The sequence below is a fragment of the Pinus tabuliformis genome, chromosome 3_1, assembly GCF_031772625.1.
Source record: "Pinus tabuliformis cultivar Carrire ecotype Pingquan chromosome 3_1, CPIR1, whole genome shotgun sequence".
Lineage (NCBI taxonomy): Eukaryota > Viridiplantae > Streptophyta > Pinopsida > Pinales > Pinaceae > Pinus > Pinus tabuliformis.
The window spans coordinates 290,591,759-290,612,275 of NC_142301.1; the positions used below are offsets into that span (position 1 = coordinate 290,591,759).

The 20,517-nt window shown below is 37.8% G+C and overlaps 1 protein-coding gene across 1 annotated transcript; it reads right to left on the reverse strand.

The window, feature by feature from the left end:
• Nucleotides 1-15,920: 15,920 nt before the first annotated feature.
• LOC149186928 (receptor-like cytoplasmic kinase 176) lies at nucleotides 15,921-19,957 on the reverse strand. Its single transcript, XM_089411240.1, has 6 exons — nucleotides 19,575-19,957; nucleotides 18,944-19,248; nucleotides 18,113-18,248; nucleotides 17,285-17,427; nucleotides 17,018-17,141; nucleotides 15,921-16,770 (listed from the first exon to the last, which is right to left on the reverse strand). The coding sequence occupies exons 1-6, from the start codon at nucleotides 19,639-19,641 to the stop codon at nucleotides 16,313-16,315; spliced, it is 1,233 nt and encodes a 410-aa protein (XP_089267366.1). The 5' UTR covers nucleotides 19,642-19,957; the 3' UTR covers nucleotides 15,921-16,312.
• Between the last annotated feature and the right edge of the window lie 560 nt (nucleotides 19,958-20,517).

Consider the following 20,517-nt stretch of genomic DNA (forward strand, 5'->3'; position numbering starts at 1 on the left):
TCTTCTTGCGTTACTTTCCAATCTTCTCCATTCTAGTTATCAGCTAATATAGTTTCTCTTATATGGTTCACTGTCTTTTCCCATAGCTGGTTCTTTGTCATCTCTTTGTTTTGGAAGATTCTCCTATTTCTCTCCTTCCAGATCATCCACATGTTCATCCCAACTGCTAAACTCCAAGCCCTTTTCACCACTTGGCTCGTGAATTGACCTTTTCCCCAGCTTTTGATAGTGTTGTTAATGCTCTGCTGATCTCTGTTGGTTTTGCCGAAGAGTCTCCTAACCTCTTCCCATTGATAATGGGCTTCTGCACACGAGTTTAGGAGGTGTTCTTGTGTCTCCTTTTATTTCTTACATAGAGGACACCTTGAGGGGCCATTAATACCTTTTTTTTGAAGTTGATCCCAGGTTAAAATGCGGCCTTTGACTACCAACCATAAGAAGTAGGCCACTTTTGGCCACCAGTTGCTGCTCCATGGTATCTTCCAGATGTCTAACATACCCTCTGGAGCATCAGAGTTTAGAAGATAGTATGCTTCCTTAATTGAAAAACTCCCTTTAGTTGTGTTACCCCATCTTAAAATGTCTGGTCCAGATCTTATGGGGATCCTCCTTGTCTGCATCTCCTTTTGATATCTCTCTTTTTGTTCTCCTGTGAGCTGATCCATCCATTCCTCTGGACTTCTCCAAGCTCTCCACACTTCATCTTGGCTTTCCCTTTTCCAAAAGTCCTTTACTACAATCATACCTTGCTCTGTTGCTTTTCGGCTTACTTCCATAAGGTCTTGTACTCCATTCATTCTTTCCCTTTGTTGCCAGGCCTCTTCCCAAAATTTCGCTGAGCTGCCTTCCCTTATCTCCCAGAACGCATGCTTCGCATTTAACTCTTTATTGGAACTAGCAAGATTCCATATTGTTGATCCTTTCGGGATATCCCTCATCCTCAGAATTTCCTCTGATTTCTTGGGCATGTTATATTTTTTGGTCCATATTTGTTTCCACAGGTCATTCCCCCCATTTAACCACCGCCACTAAATCTTAGCCCCCAGAGCTTGGTTCAGTATATGAGGATCCTTAAGTCCTAGGCCTCCTTCCATCTTGCTTTTTACTATGTCCTTCCAGGATACCAGGGACCATTTCTTTTTCTCTTTCTGCCCACTCCATATAAAATTTTTGAATATCTCTGTCATCTTATTACACGCTCCTTTAGGAGCTGCCATAGCTGAGAGTTGGTATATTGGAATAGACTGGAGCACCGCTTTCACTAGGACAGTTCTGCCTGCAAAATTTAAGGATCGAAAGGACCATTTTGTAAGTTTCTTGACTATTTTCTCTAGAACTTGCTGCCAGTTGGACATCCTTAATGGAGTTAGGGCCAGCGGGGTTCCTAGATACCTAGTTGGGAGCTCCCCTGATTGGAATCCCAAGGTTCTAGACAGGAAGTTCCTGATGTTCCCTGCTGTATTAAAAAAATAAGTACATGATTTTTCATTGTTGATTTGAGTGCCTGAGGCTAACGTGAACAGATCTAAAATCGCCTTGATTCTTCTAGCTTCTCTCAGAGATGCCTTTCCAAACAGCATGACGTCGTCCACAAACTTCTGATGGGTTATTGGGAGATTATTTCCCCACAGTTGAATTCCCTTAAGCTTCTTCTCTCTTACTTCTTTTTTGATGTACCTTCCCAGCCCTTCTACGGCTATAATGAACAGAAAAGGGGACAGAGGGTCTCCCTGCCGGAGACCTCTAGTCGATTTGAAAGGTTGGGCGGATGTTCCGTTCACCAGAATAGAATAATTTGTTGAAGATATCGCAGATGTTATCCACTCTATCCACCTATTGCAAAACCCATAAGCTCTTAAGATTTCTTTCAGGTAGTTCCAGTTTAAACGATCATATGCTTTTGAAAGATCTAATTTAATCATCATACCTGCTTCCTTTTTCACTTTTAAGGAGTGTACAACTTCTTGGGAGACCACCAAACCATCTAAGATTTGTCGTCCTTCAACAAAACCTGTTTGTTCTAGAGAAATAATGCTGGCAAGGAGGGGCTTGAGTCTTTTGGCCATTAGAGTCGCTATGATCTTGTATATCATGTTACAAAGGGCAGTGGGTCTAAAGCCTTGAGGGGTTTCAGACTTTGCTTCCTTTGGGATTAGAGACAAAAAGGTTGCATTAAGATTTATACTTACCTTTTGGTTTCTTCGTGATTCTTCCACCACATCCAGGATATCTTGTCCGAGGAAGTCCCACCCTGCCTGGTAGAATTCCGCTGTAAACCCATCAGGACCTGGGGCTTTATTTTTTTTCATGCCTTTTACAATTTCCTCTACTTCTTCCAGGGTCGCTGCCCGCATCAGAGCTAGATTTTGCTCTCTGGTGATCCTACTCGGGATTTCTTTACATATTTCCTCTATCGCTTCTCTTCTTTCTACATTTGGTTCTATGAGAATCTCCTTGAAGTGCTCTAACAGGACTCACTCTATATCTTCATGTTGAGTGACCCTTATTCCTGATTCATTTTTAATGGAAAAGATTCTATTTCTGTGCCTTCTCTGGACCATTGCTTGATGGAAAAACTTTGTGTTTCGCTCCCCTTCTCTCATCCAGTTCACCCTGGATTTTTGCCTCCACAAGATTTCTTCTTGTTTCCACCTCTCTTCAAGTTGCCCTATCAAAATCCCTTCCTCCTTAGCTAGGTCTTCACTCCTGCCTGTATTTATTATTTCTTGCTGTATTTGTTTCATCTTTTGTTCTAACATCTTCTGGTCCTTGAGTATATTCCCAAATTCCTCCTCATTCCATTTCCTTATGTGCCTTTTAAGCTCTTTTAATTTCATCTGAAATGTCTCCATTTTATTTCTTCCTCTCTGACTACTCTGCTTCCACCATTTCTCTACTTTTTTAATGAAGTTCTTGTCTCTCAGCCAAAAGGCTTAAAATCTAAAAGGTTTTCTTTTAGGGCTAGCTTTAATATCCATTTCCACTTTAACCGGCCAATGATCGGATCCCATGCCAGGGAGGATTACCGCTTCTATGTAAATATCCCAGTTCATGATCTGTTCTGATAGGGGAAATCGATCTAATCTGGATGCAATCTGGTTTCTACCTCCCCTCCTATTATTCCATGTGTGTACTCCATTTGTAGTCTGAATATCTACTAGTCTTTGATCTGCTATCCACTCACCAAATGCGTCCATGTCTGGCTCCCTTCTTCTGAGTCTGCCCTTTTTTTTTTCTGATTTTTTATCATATTGTAGTCTCCTCCAACTATCCAAGGGGAATCGCTATAGATGGAGTGTATTATTGCCAGGTTCTGCAAAAAGACCCTGCGTTCATTCTGTGTATGAGGCCCATATACATTTGTTAAAAGGATCCATTCTTTAGAGCCCAAAATCCTAAATCTTCCTGAGAGGATACGAGGAATGCTAATCCAGTCTTCAAATTGGACTTCCTCTGGATTCCACAAAATTGCAACTCCCCCTGCACTGCCTGTTGCATCTTGTCCCACGATCTCATAGTATGGCTTAAAATTTTTCATCACTTCTTTTAGTTTGCTCTCCTTTAATTTAGTTTCTTGGATTAACATAATATTTGGTCTATCTTTTTTAAGTCTCTCCTTCAAATACCTCTGTTTACCCTTGCTGTTCAACCCTCTAATATTCCAAGTTGTAATTATCATTTTAAAAAAATTGAGGGTTGTTGAAATACCTCCGATAATGGCACAACTTTTCCGGAGTTCACTAGCGTTTCTCCCCCATTTGAATGGTCTCGCTCAAAGGTCTCCTGCCTCTTTTCCGTCCTCCTTTTCTTGTGGTTCCCGTTTCTAGATTCTGGTCTCCTTGTGTCCTAAGTTGTTCTGGTTGCTTTTCCATCCCTCGTCCTCGTTTTTCCTTGTATCTTTGAAACATATCCTTGTAGAGTTGTTTTTGGTCCTCTGGTATGAACCATTCATCCAGATGCTTCCATTCCTGTAGCAGTTTCCTCATTATCTGTTCTTCCTCACCTCCTTGTTCCTCCTGCGGGTCGATTTCCATTTGAATCTGTTCCTGGGTTCGCTCTTCTTCCCTATCTCCCTTTTCTCCCTCTTTTACCACCTCTTTATTCTTCATTTCCTCGTTGTTCTTCCTGTAATCTTTCTGGGCTTCTGTTAATATCTCTTCCTCTTCTTCTCTTTCTACCTCCATTTCCAGATCCCGCAAGATCCCAAACTGGTTCATATTTCGCTGGCTTTCTTCTGGGTTTGGGGGATCTATTTTGTTCTTTCCTTTGTGAGATCTCTTTCTTCTCTGAATTTCCATGAACCCTTCTTTTCTCTGTTCATTCCTCTATCTCTCCTGCTCCGCCCTTTTCTTTTCCTCTCCTTGATCTAGTGGGTTATTTCCTTCAATTAGCGGGCAATGTTTGAACAGATGGCCATATTCATGGCATCGCCTGCACCAAAATGGGATGTGCTCATAATCAAGTGGTTGTTGCCATATTTCATCATAGTACTCTACTTCGATGTGATCTCGCAGAGGTTCGGTAATATTCATGTAGACGCAGATCCTTGCATATGATGTGTATTTTCCTCGCCTGGTAGTCTCTGCAATCTTTACAAAGGTCCCAATCGAGTTCCCTATTCCTTCTAGGATTTATGGGTCCCAAAACTCAATTGGAAGTCCAAACAAGCGGACCCAAACTGGTGCTGCCAACATCTTTTCTTTCTCCGGATTGTAGCACTCCTCCCATTGCCGCATGAATAGACCTGCATTATTGAAGAAGTATGGCCCTTCCTCAAATACCCTTTCCTTGTCTTCCAGGTTTGTAAAAACTACTGTAAAAAACCCTTTTGCTCCTAGTTTAAGATCTATGTGTCCTTTAGGTTTCCACTTTAGGTGTATCCATTTTGTCAGCTCTTTTTCAGACGGCCATGTTCCTACGAACTTACAGATGAGAGCATGATCTTTCATATGGCTTCTATACTCCTCCAGTTTATTATTTGGCACAACGAACCTGGGTTTTTTAGAAGCCCTCGGGAGGCATTTGCTCGCTGTTCTCGCTTGCCACGCGCTCCCATCACCGGTGTTGACTTACCTCATTTTCCTATTCCTCCATTTGCTCCTGCCCTGCTTGTTTCTCCTACCGTTACCTCCTTGTAGGAGTGGATCTCTCCCCCCCCTGGTTACTTTCGTCATGTCCTCGCAGTCAGACTTAGATCTATGACTGCTCCCCTGATATAATTTTGCCCTTATTCTTTTATGTGGTTTCTCAGCGATTATCCTATACTGGGTCTGTCCCTGATCTGCCAGGGTTCCTATTCCATCCCTCAAACCCTAGTTCGCCGTCGCGCCTCTCTGCCTTGCAGAGCTCATCGCCTCCCCATCAGTGTTTCTAAATTTCAGTCAGCAATTTCTGAAATATCATTCCATGTTATAACATTTAAATTTTAGAGATACATAAAAGATTATGGAAAAACTTGAAGAAAAACAACATTTAAAATGAGAAAATACTTATTTGTATTTCACTTTACACAAGAATCCCGTAAAATATCTTATCTTTATTCCTTAATCTAGCAAGCCAATCCAGTCATTGATACAATAGAATTTCTGATTTGAGAGAAAAAGTCTATAGAAATGTTTTGGAATCCACACTACATACTTCAAATTGTGAAGTATTTATACAAAAACTTATTACAAAATATCTTAAAACAAATTGAGATTTATTTTAGGAAATACAAATATCTTCTTGCAAGAAGATAGAGACAGCTAATGAACTATTTCTTGTTGTCCCTTTAATTATGGTTGTGCTGGCCTTTATGGTTGAGGTGTAGCCCTTTATGCTGGCTGATAGTTGTGGCATTTTTACGTTGGAGTCTTCTTTACTTTGATCTTTCATCTGATACTCTTTGACCCTGCTACTCTTTGACCCTGTTGTGTTGTTTTTACCTGTTTCACTCTGCTACCTTCATTTTTACTACACAGTAACTTTCAGTTGTTTATTTATCACAATAAATCTGTCATTGTCTCCCACCATTATACATCTGGTAATTTCACATTTACCATTCTCCTGTAGATTTCATCAGCCTCAGTATATTTTGCAAAATTTGGCTTGGTGAGAAAAAGATGTTTGATTTCATGTTCCAGGAAGAACAAGTTTTCAAAAGTGTCATACAAGACTTTCCCTGTTTGATCTAAATGGATCCTAAAACACTCTCTAAGTCTTCAAAATCTCTTAAAAACACTTAAAATATCAAAACCATCACATAAGGGGAACCTTCCAAAAGGCGGAAAAACACTATCGGGAGGCAAAAACACGAGAAAATAGTGAAAAAAAACAGAGTATCGGAGGTTGGAATAGTGAATGCACGGTAGTCGTCAGATCTAGCTGATCAACAGTCTAGAGCTGATAAACAAATTGCAATCGGCACAAACAGACAGAGGATATCGGCGCATACCATATATGTGTTGTGATGGTGATCGACAGAGTCAATGAGGACCGTTGATCAAGCGCGCAGATTGATGGCCCACGTTGCATCGCAACATCGCAATCGACAACCACAATGAAGCGCTTACAATGGCCCGGGGTTATCGCATCGGAGCAACACCATGGAGCAGGACTTATACATATACATATCTGCGATGTAACCAACCGGACCCGATAACAAATATAAACGCTATCTCACAATATTTGAGATCCGTCAAACACCATTTTTAATGTATTTTCGCAGTTTTATTTATTAAATGAAATGCGAAGGATAAAGCGCCGATGCGATAAACGAACCCAAAAGGGTTTGTGAATGGAAAAATATATTGTTTCAAGTCCGGGGGGAGCCATTTTTACGTTGTTTTCACAGTTTTAACGTATTTTTAAAAATACAAAGGAACAAGGCCAAAGCGACTTGCGATAGTGATTGGGGATGGACCTGATAGGAAAATAGACCGAATTTAAGGACTTTTGAAGTCCGAAATGAACAGTGTTTTGGCGGAATCTCACAGTTTTGCAGTGTTTCTTTGTGTAAACAGAAAACGATCATTTTTGGCATTCTGAAGGATTTCAAAGGCTGGATGACCTATCCCGTTACAGTACAGATGGCCACCATCTTTGGAAGTGTTTAGCAATGATTGCTAATGCTTAGAAAGGGATCTGAGCGAATAAAGGTCGGGGAGACAAAAAGCCAAGAAGCTGAAACGAACAAGCAACGCAATTTGGCTTTAAAGCCATAGAAAACAGAAGGCAGGCAATGCTGAGACAGAGCTAAGACAGAGACAGAGAGTGATTGAGAGAGTCTGTGTACTCAGAGAGGCTTGAGGGGTTCAAGCAAACTCTTGTTGTTGTATCTGTTGTGTATTGAGTCTCAAATTGAGCTCATACTATTATAAAACTCTGCTTAAAGACATAATAGAGAGGCCACCACCGAAGGCTAGACCAGGAGATGTAGCCCAGGAATATTGGAGTGAACTCCTCATTAAATTTGTTGTGTTATGTGTTGTCTATTATGTTTTTGTTTACTGCTTCATTGTCTGTGTATTTCGCAATCTTATCGATCCATTGCATAAAATAACATAGGCTCATCCATGCACATGAGTCTGTAATACCTTAATAAATGTCTTAGATCTCATTATCAGATCACTATTGGTAATGCCCTTATGGATGAAGAGTTCGCTTATTCCTTATCCAACTGTCTAAGTCTGTGAAGTGGCCCTTGCTGATGTGGTGGCCTCCTCCCTACTTCTTTTTAGGCTCTTCTTCTCATTTAGAGGAGTCTACACAACTGAGGGGGTACTCATGGTTGTCTTTGGTCTGCTTGATTTCTCTGGCCTGTCTAATTGCTCTGGCCTGTCTGGTTGCTTTGGCACCTGCAGGAAAGAACCCTCATCAAGTTGTTTTTCCAGATCGATTAGAGCGTTCTCTATGTCTATTCTGGTGTTGTCTTGATCAACTAGGGTTCCTTCCACCCATTCTGATTGGTTGGCATAGGCTTCAATCTCAAGTATGGGATGGTGAATAAAAGGTCCTAGCTTGACCTTTTGCCTCTTCTTGGTGATGAATTCCAAAGGGTCATATCTCCAAACAAAACTTCTCTGGAACTTCATCTTCTGTAGTATCAAATCTGCCTCTTTCCCAGCCTCCCTAGAGTTACATATGAAGGGGCCTAGTTGGTCTTTTATTTTGAAATTGGCCTTCTTCTTGGCATTTACAAAGTTTATCTCATCTGCATTGATAATTTGCCTATAGTATTCTAATGCAAACAACCTCATAGGGAGGTATCTTGAAAATATGGTGCAAGCATGCAACCATATATCCTGATTTCTCTGTGATTCTGGTAAAGTTACCAGTCACCCACTTTGGTCTGCTTTGACAGTTGAAGGACTCTCTTTATTTCTGGACTAATTCTTGGAGGAGGGTTTCCAGTCAACATTGTCATAACTGGATGTACAAATAAGTCAATGAAGTCTGAATAAGAGTATGGAGATTGATACTCGTGGATTAATGGGGTCCAAAAAATGACTGACCTGGGTTGACCCTTGGTGTCAAGCTTCTGAAGGGTGAATGGAAACTTATCTGACTGGTAATATAGAAAAAGATGGTACAAAACAGAGGAGTATTTGAATACTCTCTCATTGCTCATTCTGAGACACTGGTCATGCATTCTATCAGCTATGAATGTGGCAAAGTCATAAATGGTTGCAAGAGGTTGTCCTGGGGTATAGATGGACATGAAAGCTATGATAATTTCATCAATATACTTACTTGTGGAGCAACCCAAAACACAAGATATCATGGCTACAATACTTTGGCCCCAAGGGGAAAATATAGTTGCTACATATGGAGGGGGGTCTTTAGGGAGACTGGGTTGTCTACGGTGTCTTTGGAGTGAAATTGTACGTGGGTTGACAGCTTCGATGTTTGCAAGTTTCGTGCATGCGTACAGAGGCTTGTAGATGAAAATTCAACGAAAACAAACAATTTTGGGGCTTTTGGCTTTTATAAGCAAAAAGCTATTTTTTGGTGGGTACGGGGTGACTAGTGGTTAATTTGTCGCATAGCGGGAGGGTAGTTAGTGGTTCATTTTGCACTACTTTTGAGCGCTCCGTGGTATTTGGGAGGGGTCGCCCAATTCCACTCATCGAATGACATGTAGCATTGGGGGCCAGGGGGAAACCACTTTATCGGGTGGGTAAAGGACAGACATCAGTTTGGCCCGATAGGGATGAGAGTTGTTGGATGAGGAGGGGGATGATTGTATGGTGATTAGGTGGAAAATCTATGCAGAGGCTAATGAGGGGCCTAGCCGGCACTTAATTACGGTGGTATCAGGGTTAATAATGGCTTAAAGTGAGATTAGGCCATCGAGGTAATTAATGGAGGATTAAAGGGGGCTTTATTAAGTTGATTACAGATTGACCACTTAAAGGTTTTGGTCGGGTTTTAGGTGAAAATCATAGTTTATAATTAAACTGGGTGTAGGATTAATTTATACATAGGAGTTAAATATAGACGAGAAATTGGGCTTTTATCGAGATTTAATATAATAAAGTTAGTAATTAATATGAAAAATGGGCAAAAAAGGGAAAAACACTAAGCAAAATGTTTTTTTTGTGAATTACATGTTTTTCACATATTTACATTAATACTTAGGGTAAAACATTTTTGTGGGTTTTTCGTATGAAAAGTGTTTTATATAGGGAAAAATTTATTTTCCTAGGCAAAAAGTGTTTTAACCTTAAGAAAAGGAATATTATTAGGAAAATGAATGAACTAAACGGGGGGGTGAACTTTTATGAGGGGAATCTAGTGCTCGATATCCATAAGTCATTGAGCCGAGGGTCTGGTCCCTCCAAAAGTTATAGAAATTCTCTGAGCCTCTTTGACTTAAAGGTTTTAAGTACTTTGAACTTTATTATGGGAAATTAGTTAAGTAAAGAGGTGAAATGAATGGAGAAAGTTAATTAATTGACTTTGAAATCCATTTGCATACTTGATTGTCCATTCATATTTGGAACATATGATGAAAGATGATAAATGTGTTTTTTGTCTAATCAATCATCATACTTCTGCAACATTTCTTCTACTTACCCACTTACTCATCCTACCATTTTTTCTTCACTTTATTAAAATGCATTTAGGCTAGCAAACCCTTATTAATATTTTTTTCTTTGCATGGAAAACTATCTAAATCAAACCTTATATCATTCAAGGCTCATATTAAACAATTGAGCTCCTTTTATTTACTCTACCTATCTAATTATCTACCAAGATTATGTACGGTTTCCATATTTAGTGATAATAACAATAATAAATCTAATACTATTAATAATGATTATTATAATAATACTATTAATAATAATAATTATAATAATAATGATAATTATAATAATATTATTAATAATAATATTAATAAGAATGGTATTAATAAGAATAATTATAATGATAATATTATTAACAATAATAGATGACAATAATAATAATGGTAATATTAATTATATTAAGAATAAGAATAATAATAGTAATATTAGTTATAATAATAATGTGGGTGTTGGTAATAATAATATTAAGATGGATAATATAATAATAATGAAGAGGACAACGTAATTAATTTTAGGTCGAGGAATAATAACATAGAAGGTAGTAGTAAGATATTGGATAATAATAGGTTAAAAGTTCTTAACGGGTTCAATAATTCTAAGTTTAAGAAGGATAATAGTAGGTTTGATCCTCCTCCCCCTCCTTCTCATAGTAATAAAAAGGTTGTTAATTTGTCTAGTTTCTCTTTTCCCCCTTCTGTTTTTAAGGTTTTAGGCAAAGGTTTGAATTTTGCCTTGGCCCCTAAAAGGATCCCTGTTGATGACATTATTTGTGACATAGAGTTTGGGATTCATGGTTTACCTGATAGTGTTAAAAACACCATTAGGCAGGATTTTGCTGTTGTCCTTAGGAAGGCTAAGCCCCCTAAGAGCAACCTTAGCAGGGACGAATTTGAAGCCCTAAAATCCTTGAATCAGAACAATGATATTGTTGTTTTGAAGGCTGACAAGGGTGGGGTTGTTGTCATTCTTAACAAGGAAGACTACCACAATAAAATGTTGGAGCATCTTCATAATAGTGGGAGCTATAAGAAGCTTCCCAAAAACCCGTTAAAGAAGATCTCCAGGAATGTGGCCCTTGCCATCAAATCCAGTAGCTCGGTGGGTCCCCTGCACAGTAAACTCATTGAGAGCAATCCTATCACGCCTAGAATCTATGGTCTCCCTAAAATTCATAAGGAAGGAGCTCCCCTTAGGCCCATAGTCAACACCATTGGAGGTCCTACCTATCTTCTGGCAAAGTTCCTTGCCTTGAAGCTTAAACCCTTGGTTGGTCGTACAAGGTCCTTCGTTAAAGACTCGACCTCTTTTATAGAGGAGCTCAAGGACATTAAGTTGGACTCTGGAGACATTCTGGTCAGTTTTGATGTGGTTTCCCTGTACACTTGCATCCCTATAAATGAGGCCATGGATGTAATCAACCGTCTAACCGATCCTGATACTGCTCAGTTAGTTGAGATCTGCCTCACTTCGACCTTTTTCTATTTTGAAGGTGAGTTTTTTGAGCAAACCTGTGGTGTTGCCATGGGCTCACCCCTTTCCCCTATTGTTGCGAATCTTTTTATGGAGGATTTTGAATCCAAGGCTCTTAACTCAGCTCGCCTCCTGCCTAAGCTTTGGAAAAGATATGTAGATGACACTAATGTCATCTGGTCTCACAGAGGAGTTGGACCTCTTCTTTGATCATCTCAATAATCAATCCTCGGCCATTAAGTTCACGAAGGATCAGGAAGTCGATGGCTGCCTCCCTTTCCTTGATATTCTTATCTCTAAGAATAGTGATGGTTCCCTCTCCCACTGAGTGTTTCGTAAGAAAACTCATACAGAGCAATATCTTCGTGCTAGTTCCCACCATTTCTCGACTCAGAAGTTAGGGGTTCTCAACATCCTTGCTACTCGTGCCCTAAGGATCTCTGATGATAAGAGCTTCGAGGAGGAGAAATCCCATCTCCTTAATGTCTTTGTTGAGAATGGTTATAGTAGGCTCTTGGGTCAGAGGGCTTTCCTCAGAGCAGCTAAGAATTCGGTAGCTAAAAGAGATAAGAGGGAGAGGATTCCTAGGTTCCATTTTCAATTTGTTTAGGGCACTACGGACAGGATTGCGAGGATTCTTAATAAGCATAATGTCCCCTCGACCTTTAGACCTCTCAATACCATTCATAGGTCCCTCAGATCGGTGAAAGATCCTATCGACCCCAAGGACATGAAAGGGGTTTATATTATTCCTTGTTCATGTGGGACTCCCTATATTGGTGAGACTGGATGCTCCATTAATCAAAGGATTAGTGAGCACGCAGCTGATCTTAAACATAGAAGAGCCAAGTCTTCTGCTTTAGCAGAGCATGTGGAGAAAACCAATCATCATGTCTGCATCGAGGAGGCTAGTGTGATTGCTAGAGTGTCCCAGTTCCATCACCGGAAATTTAGGGAAGCGCTTGAGATCGAAAAAAGGCCAAACAATCTCAATAGAGAGAATGGCTAGAAGATCAGTAGTTGTTGGGTCCTAGCCCTCTCCTCCTAGTCATGGTCTTCCTGCCTTCCCTTCCCTTTGTTTTGGTTTTTCGGTTGTCTTTTAGGATTTTTTGCCCTTGGTTTCCTGTTTCTTGGGGCCTTTGTTCCTTGAGGTTTTTTAGTCTGAGGTTTTGTAGTTGCCCGCGCCCCCCGCCCCCCCCTCTTTTTACTTAAAATTAATCTTTGATTATTTTAACCTTTAATTTTTAAATATTAAAAATTTACTTTCTAGCCCTTAATTTACTCTAATATTTATATTTAACTAGCTTTTATAAACAACCATTGAATTAAAATTTAATTTGTTAATTTACTTTTAATATTACAAACATAAATAATATTATAACTTACTATTACCCTAATATTTTTATAACTAACTACTCTAAATATTTAGTTTTAATAACTTGAATAACTTACTATTTACTTAAAATATATATATATATATATCATAATTATAATTTAAATTACTTTATTGCTCTATTATTTATATATTTGTTTAACTTCTATATTTAGCTATTATTTAAAATTGATTTATTTTATAATTAATTTTTATTAGGATATGGAATAGTCCCTTTGACTTGTATATTTATGTATTTTTATATATTTTTATTAATTACTCTAACTTTTTAGATATAACAACTTTGTTAATATTAATTAATTATATTTATAAGTGGTTAAGAAGGGTACATTTACTCTTGTTTTAATAATAATTTAACTAACCATGTTAATTTTTAATTAAATAAAGGTTTTTCCCTTATCCAGTCAAATCTAGCCATTGTCAATATAGCCGTTGGAGTTTCTGCTCTATCTATTTAACATGCAAGCCCTAATCTGCTAATTCAACTTGTCCTGACGATGAACCACACTTTTTGGTTCGAAACGCGTCGAAAATGAATTATCTGGTGATTTACGCCGAAAAATCTCTCTTAACCTAATATGGATCATAGAAGCCTCAATTCAACAAGATTACACTGTTTGGTCAGATTTTATTCTCTATAATTGAAAACATGAAATAGCCAAGTTTAAACATTTTGACTATCATGAATTATGGCAAGGATTACAAACTGCACACAATCATTTATTATGCATAAAATTAAATAGGAATGGCATTTTGACTTGTTCACTTTCATGGTCTTTTTGTTTTCTTGGGTTCATATTTTTCATCCTTTTTTGACTTTTTTTTATTCTTTTTGCCCTTTGATTATTCTTTTAGGACATACCCTCTTTGTATTTTTTAATTTTTTTGAATATGGAAAACATTTGCGCAAAGCAAAGGTATGTACAATATTACAAGATTTAATCTCAATCATTCAAAATTATGACTCCTATTGGTATAAGAACCTAACACTTAGCTAACACTAAACCAACTTTTATTTATTCAATTTCCATGGTGGCAAGGCTTATGTTTTCACTAAATACCTCACATAGAAATGCTACTAATTTTCAAGGTGAAGATCCTAAGATACGTGAAGGGGACGATTGATTATGGCATCAAATGCATTAAAGATGTTGATTTTCAGCTTACATGGCACACATAATTTTGATTAGGTAGGTTCAAAGTATGATACACTTAAATTTGGGTTTTATGTTTATTTTAGGGTCAAAGTATTATTTCTTATATTAACCAGAAACTCTAAAAAACAACACATCACATTGCACCTTCATTGAGACAAAGCATAGGGAAATAATGAATTTCATATATGAAGTCATATAACTTTGAAGGGTTCTTGTGGATTTTAATTACATGTAGAATCATTTTAATATTGCATTATACTAATACAAGTGTGATTAAGATTGTGAGGAATTTAGTGTTCCATGCACATTTCAAATCCATTAGGCTATATTGTCACTACATTAAAGAGAAGGTGGTAAAGTAAAATGTCAATAAGATATCAACCTATAAGGAACAAACTACATTTATCATTAGTAGACTAAAAGAAAGGTTTTTAAATGCCAAAAATTTATTGAAGTTATGCTCGGTGAGTTAGACCATCAAAGAAAGAGTTATGAGTGGTTTATGTCCACTCATTGACAACTATTATTTACTTGTACCTCTTCACAAATATGTCTTCACAAATATGTTTTAACTAAGGCTAACCTTGTTAGTGGTTTTGTGGCTATGATATAGATCAAGGCTTTCTAATGGTAATATTAGTACCCATTTGCCTATTTAGAAACTCATTGAATAATAAATTGTAGTTGGACATTTGGGCCAAGCTATACGTTTCATAGTTACCTAGAGGGGGAATCACCTTCTTATTCTACTCCCACTGCTACTAATTCCTGTTCTCACTTCTTTTGTCCAAGAGCATGATAATATCACTACCTTAATATGTGTGGTTCGCTGTGCGTTAATATTTCAGCCTGCATATATACTAAATACATTATCTTATACAAAGAATGTGCCTTAAATCTCAATTATATTAATGGAGCTTTATTTATTTAAAGCCCTATAAATCATTTACTTATCTTACACAATATAACTCTTAACCCGAGACAGAGTAGTAATGTACTAAAATTCTATAATCCTCATCCTTTCTCTACCAGCTAAATCACATAGAAAAAATAATAATGTGGCTAGCATGATATCATGATCAATTGGTCCATAAAGTTCACAGACTAAGACTTCCGGAAAAGAAAATGTATGTAGTACTTGTTTGCAAAGTGCTTAGTTATTGAATATAAAGTTTACATCTTAGAAAGCTTACAAGCTAACACGCTCAGAAAAACAAATGGATGGAATACTTGTTTGCAAAATGTTTAAATATTGACTCTATTTAACTTCAAAATGTGCACAAATTAACACACTCAGACAAGCAAATGGATGAAGCATATGTTTGCAAAGTTCTTAAATATTGAATCCATTTTATATCTTAGAGGACTAGTGTTACTCAACATAAAATTATTTGACACTAAACTTTTTGTGCAAGTTCACTCATTATACAAGATTTATTTCTAGATTTCATAGACTCTTAGCTCACAACATTGTAGTTTGAAGAACCACTCTTAGCTGAGCACCACTGAGCTAAATGTTTAGCAACATTGATGAAAGGTAGCCAGAATGAGAAACAATAATAGCAACAAAGCCAAAGTGTACTCTCAATTTGGCAACCAAAATAAAAATGCTGTAACTATTTTGAGGTCATTCTTCAAAGTTATCCATTTAGGGCATTGTAAGTTCTTAAAATTTGCAATCAGTTTTAATATCTGATAATGGAGAGAGTGTCTTCTGAGTTCTAAAAGTTCAGTCCTTTTAATATCCATCTCAACAGAGAATTATATCTTATTGTTACAAACCTTTTTCATTTCATTTTGAAATGATAATAAAAAAATATATTAACAAGTACAGAAATTTTAAACAATGTATATGCCACTTTATTCTTTTGTTAAGCATGTAACTAAGAAGATATTGGAAACACAATAATCACAAGGGTACTCCCAAAACACAGAGCTCCTATAACCCATGTTAGTAGTGGAGGGATTTGCACCCGAAAGCCAACTATCATCTCACACTTAATTTAAGAAGGTTAAGGTTACAAAACAGAAGCATCATAAAACCTTCATAAATTACAAAATTTCATGATCACAATACACCAACCTCAACCTTTCTTCTGGTCCAATAAGGCAGCTCAATCTGCATAACAAAGAGTCACAAGCCCCTCCAAAAATGTAAAAATTCATAATATAAGCCCTTGACAGTTCACCATTTATCAGTGGCATGCTGATGATCTTTGCAAAATTTACCGTACCCTTGGAGATTGTTGACATGCACCAAGAGGGGAGCCACCTGGTCTGGGATAACCAACAGAAGGATGATTTACGTTCCTAGAGCTGAAATTGACAGGTTGGTTCATTGGAGATCTGTTGGGTTGAGGATACTTTGCCATGTCCTTATAGTTCTGGATCTGTTCTAGTCTTTCAACAACTTCTTTCATGTGTGGCCTGAACTTAGATTCAGGATTAAGGCACTCAAGGGCAAGCTTGGATGCACAATAAGCTCCCTTAACTGAGTACTGACCATCCATTCTAACATCCATTATACGATATGTTTTACGTTTATCATTTAAAAAAGGCTTTGCCCATTCTACCAGATTCTGTTCACCTGGAGGTCGGTTCTTGTCTACTGTACGTCGACCTGACAGCAGCTCCAGCAGGACAACTCCAAAGCTATACACATCACTTCTGGTTGACAAATGGCCTGGAAAAGTACATAGACACATTAAGCAAGAATATCAGTATATCTTATGTGAAATTATAGACAATTTGTAGGAATGAAACTACAGACATATTGTAAGCACAATGAGCCTCGTAAGGTCCAGAAATAACATCTAGTCCTAAACATAACCTCACAATGACCCAAACTTCAGAGCGTGTAATTACTTAAGATAGCATATAGTCTTCAAAGATACCCTCACAGAGATCCAAAACTCAGAGCATCTAATTACCTGTGGCTACATATTCAGGAGCAGCATATCCATAAGTCCCCATGACTCTTGTAGATACATGTGTTTTATCACCAGTTGGTCCATCCTTGGCCAGTCCAAAGTCAGAGAGCTTCGCATTATAATACTACGAAAATAACCAAGTTGCTTTCTCAGACATGGGATGATATAAAAATACTCAAGTTTAAAAGGAAGCAGCGTCTGTGTGAAAACAAATATCCACAATCTTATTACAAAACAGAAACAGCTAAAAGGAGAGTTGGGACATACAGAATCAAGAAGGATATTTGATGCCTTGAAATCTCGATATATAACTTTAATTTCTGTATCATGAAGAAAAGCAAGTCCCTTGGCAGCCCCAATGGCTACTTTGATCCTAAGAGCCCAAGACAAAGGTCTGTAGTGATGACTTCCTATAAAACAGAAAAGCACAGAGGTCACTGAAACTAGAGAATCTGCTAACCAATATGATACACACTGACAAGTTATTGCAAAAGAAACATTGACATCCAACAAACTAATTAAAAGAAAACTAGCAGAGATTTATTTTAACTGTGGATCTTTTAAACACTCAGAAGTTTGATCATGGACTTATTTTACCCTCTTGTTGCTTTAGAGATCTAGGGTTAAGATCGATCTATTCTAAGTTACTTCTCTCTTGTGGATGTGAATGAAATGACTCCTCGTGCTTGGAAATGGCGGAAATGGCTGTTACCATTAAATCACTTTTATATCAAAGCAAATTCATCCTGTTTGTATGAGATGTACTACAAAAAAATATCAGATAGACTGCATGCTCATCTACTGTTTTGTTCTTGTCCTGACTAAAAACCCTAATACAAAAAATTATGCTTTCGATTAACAGAACCAACCGAAAAAGTCTACTTGCAGATTATGTGGTGCGTGTGTGCTTGAAGTACCCAAAGACTCAAGGGAAACTAACCCTGTAAAGATACCGAGATCCCCTATCCAAGGATACGAAACAATCCAACCGACTAACCCTGAAGAACAAATTATTATGCTTTCAATTTTCAGAATCATCAATTTCAAACCAAAACAGAAACAGAGGAATCCAGAGAATGGACAATTTGCACTGACTTCTGAATAGGTGATTCTCCAAGCTCCCTTTAGGCATAAACTCATACACCAGTAGGCGCTGATCGTCCTCAACGCAATATCCTACTAGCTTTACAAGATTGGGATGTTGAAGCTGCCCCAGATAATTTACCTCGGCCTATAAAGACAAAAAGCCAAACATAGTCATAAATCTAGTCTAAATCCTTTCTGGTAAGCCATTGGGTTCATGAATGCAAAAATATCAGAAAATCCCTTTGTCAAATCCCCAAAACTAAACTCCGAAATAAAAGAAGCTGCAATCACAGAATGGTAACTGAAGTTTTCAAAACAAGCATACATAATATTGCACGAGTTGGACATTCCCATTCTACCTCTTGTCCCAAAACAAAACAAAACCCAATTTTGTTGTGAAATCAACATTTACATTCAGTAGATACCAGTACACTAGTATCTAGTAGGCACAGTAGATGCAACAGTCTACAACTGTATTCAGTAGTCATCACCAAGTCCAGAAAATTATCCAATTTGACATTGAACCACAAGCTCATCATTGTTAGAATAAACTCAAAGAGGTATGGTCCCATGACATCTCACATACAGAGGCAAAAAGCGACCAAAAAGGAACACGCATTCAGATCACATAATGGGTATAGCTATCCTACGATATCTAGGTCCATTATTAAATCAACACATTCTACAGGGGGAACAAATAATAAGATCTACCCGCAGAGGGCAACCATTCTTATACCTCTATGTCAGTTAGAACAGAAATCCTTCGCTTTCAAACTTTATTATAACTGCTAATTGCAAGCCTAACAGCCTAACACCAAATACAAAAAACCAAAGACGTACCAGCCATTCCTTGTGACCTTGCAAACCATCCTGATTCAATTTCTTGACAGCAATAACCATACCCAACCCTGGCTTCGTTGCAGAGAAAGTATGTTCATCAATCCAACCCTTGAAAACACAGCCAAAGCCCCCTTCTCCCAAAACACTATCTGGTCTAAAATTCCTGGTTGCATTCTTGAGCTCTGTGAAGCTGAAACTTTTGATTTTGGATGACAGCAGAATCTGGTCCTCGGTCCTCGAAGATGGGTAGCTGTCAACGGAAGATAGCATATGGTGGTCAGAGCCATTAGGAGACTTGGAGATTCCTGCGGAAGAAATACAAGACAAGACCATATAATCAAACCTTTATGCATTGTAATTCTATCAATGATCCAAATATCAGACAACAGCTGTTTTTGTTTGTGTCAATACAGACAAATACACATTGCCTTCGCTCAAAAACACCAACTGGGTATTGCAAAATAGGTCAAAAACATAAAAATGGGTACTGCAAAATACTCAAAAACATATGAAACAACATATGGGTATTGCAGAATTCAAATCTGCAAAATACGCGAAAACGTGAAAAATAACATGTGGGTATTGCAGTATTCAAATGTATGTGTACAAGGAATTGATCATTGGAGCATACCAGAACCAGGGGAATTGATGTTCACTGGAACCTCGGCCTTCACACGAGTACCCCAACAATTGCCCATGGGGGAACAATGAATGAGGGGATTGACCAGAGGGAAGTGGATATATGGTACTCAGGTCTGAAATTTTCACCAGATTGACAGCAAAACAAGGGGACATGTAGGAAGCGGAAATGGTGGCTGGCACTGATTAAGTCCTGCAAGATCCGTGAAGAGGACGGAGGATCCAGGATCGAATCCAGAGAGACATAAAGGCGAGCAATAGCCGTGAGCTTCTAGAGACACTACACACATAAAAGTCAACAACACCACCCACATCCAGGCTGCAGGTCTATACTTTTGACTTGCCAATAGCTGTACTCCCCCTCTGTCCAAACGAGTTATTTCAGCCAATTGGGTTTCTCAGGTAAGTACCTCTGTATTTTCTCTTTAAACTATCTGACGTAGCTTTTACCGTCTTCTTCTCGTGATGATTAGCGCATGGATACCATTATTATCATATTAATTTGCGAACTGTGCAAATATGACAATCCTCTACTTTTCAGTATGCGTTTAGTAGAAGTATACAAAACGCACCCTTTTACCAACACCATTCTTGGGTATTGTAATCTATATTCTCCATACAGTTGACTGGTTTTTTCCAATGGACATTGCTTGTCAGATTGGAATCCTGTGGGATAATGGGTGGTTTGTTCAATGTCTATCTTCTTTACTTTTGAATTACTAAATTGTTTGTTGTTTATGACAAAATCAATTAGTCTTAATCAGAGCACAAAATTTTAGACTTTTAAAATTTATGGTGAAATTAATCAATTATCCTTTAATCGAAAAGAACCATTTTTTTATAAAATTTATAGTTGTTTATGATAAATTTTATGATGAAATTAATTAATATTCCTTTAATCGAAAAGAACAATTTTTGTTTTAAATTGATAGTAG

Bases quoted from the DNA above. Each gene is read 5' to 3' on its own strand.
- LOC149186928 (XM_089411240.1), bottom strand. From the start codon at position 19,641: ATGGGCAATTGTTGGGGTACTCGTGTGAAGGCCGAGGTTCCAGTGAAC. The intron at 19,249-19,574 runs GTATGCTCCAAT...TTTCTTCCGCAG, and splicing joins CATCAATTCCCCTGGTTCTG to GAATCTCCAAGTCTCCTAAT. The intron at 17,142-17,284 runs GTATGTCCCAAC...TTATTTTCGTAG, and splicing joins CAAATATCCTTCTTGATTCT to TATTATAATGCGAAGCTCTC.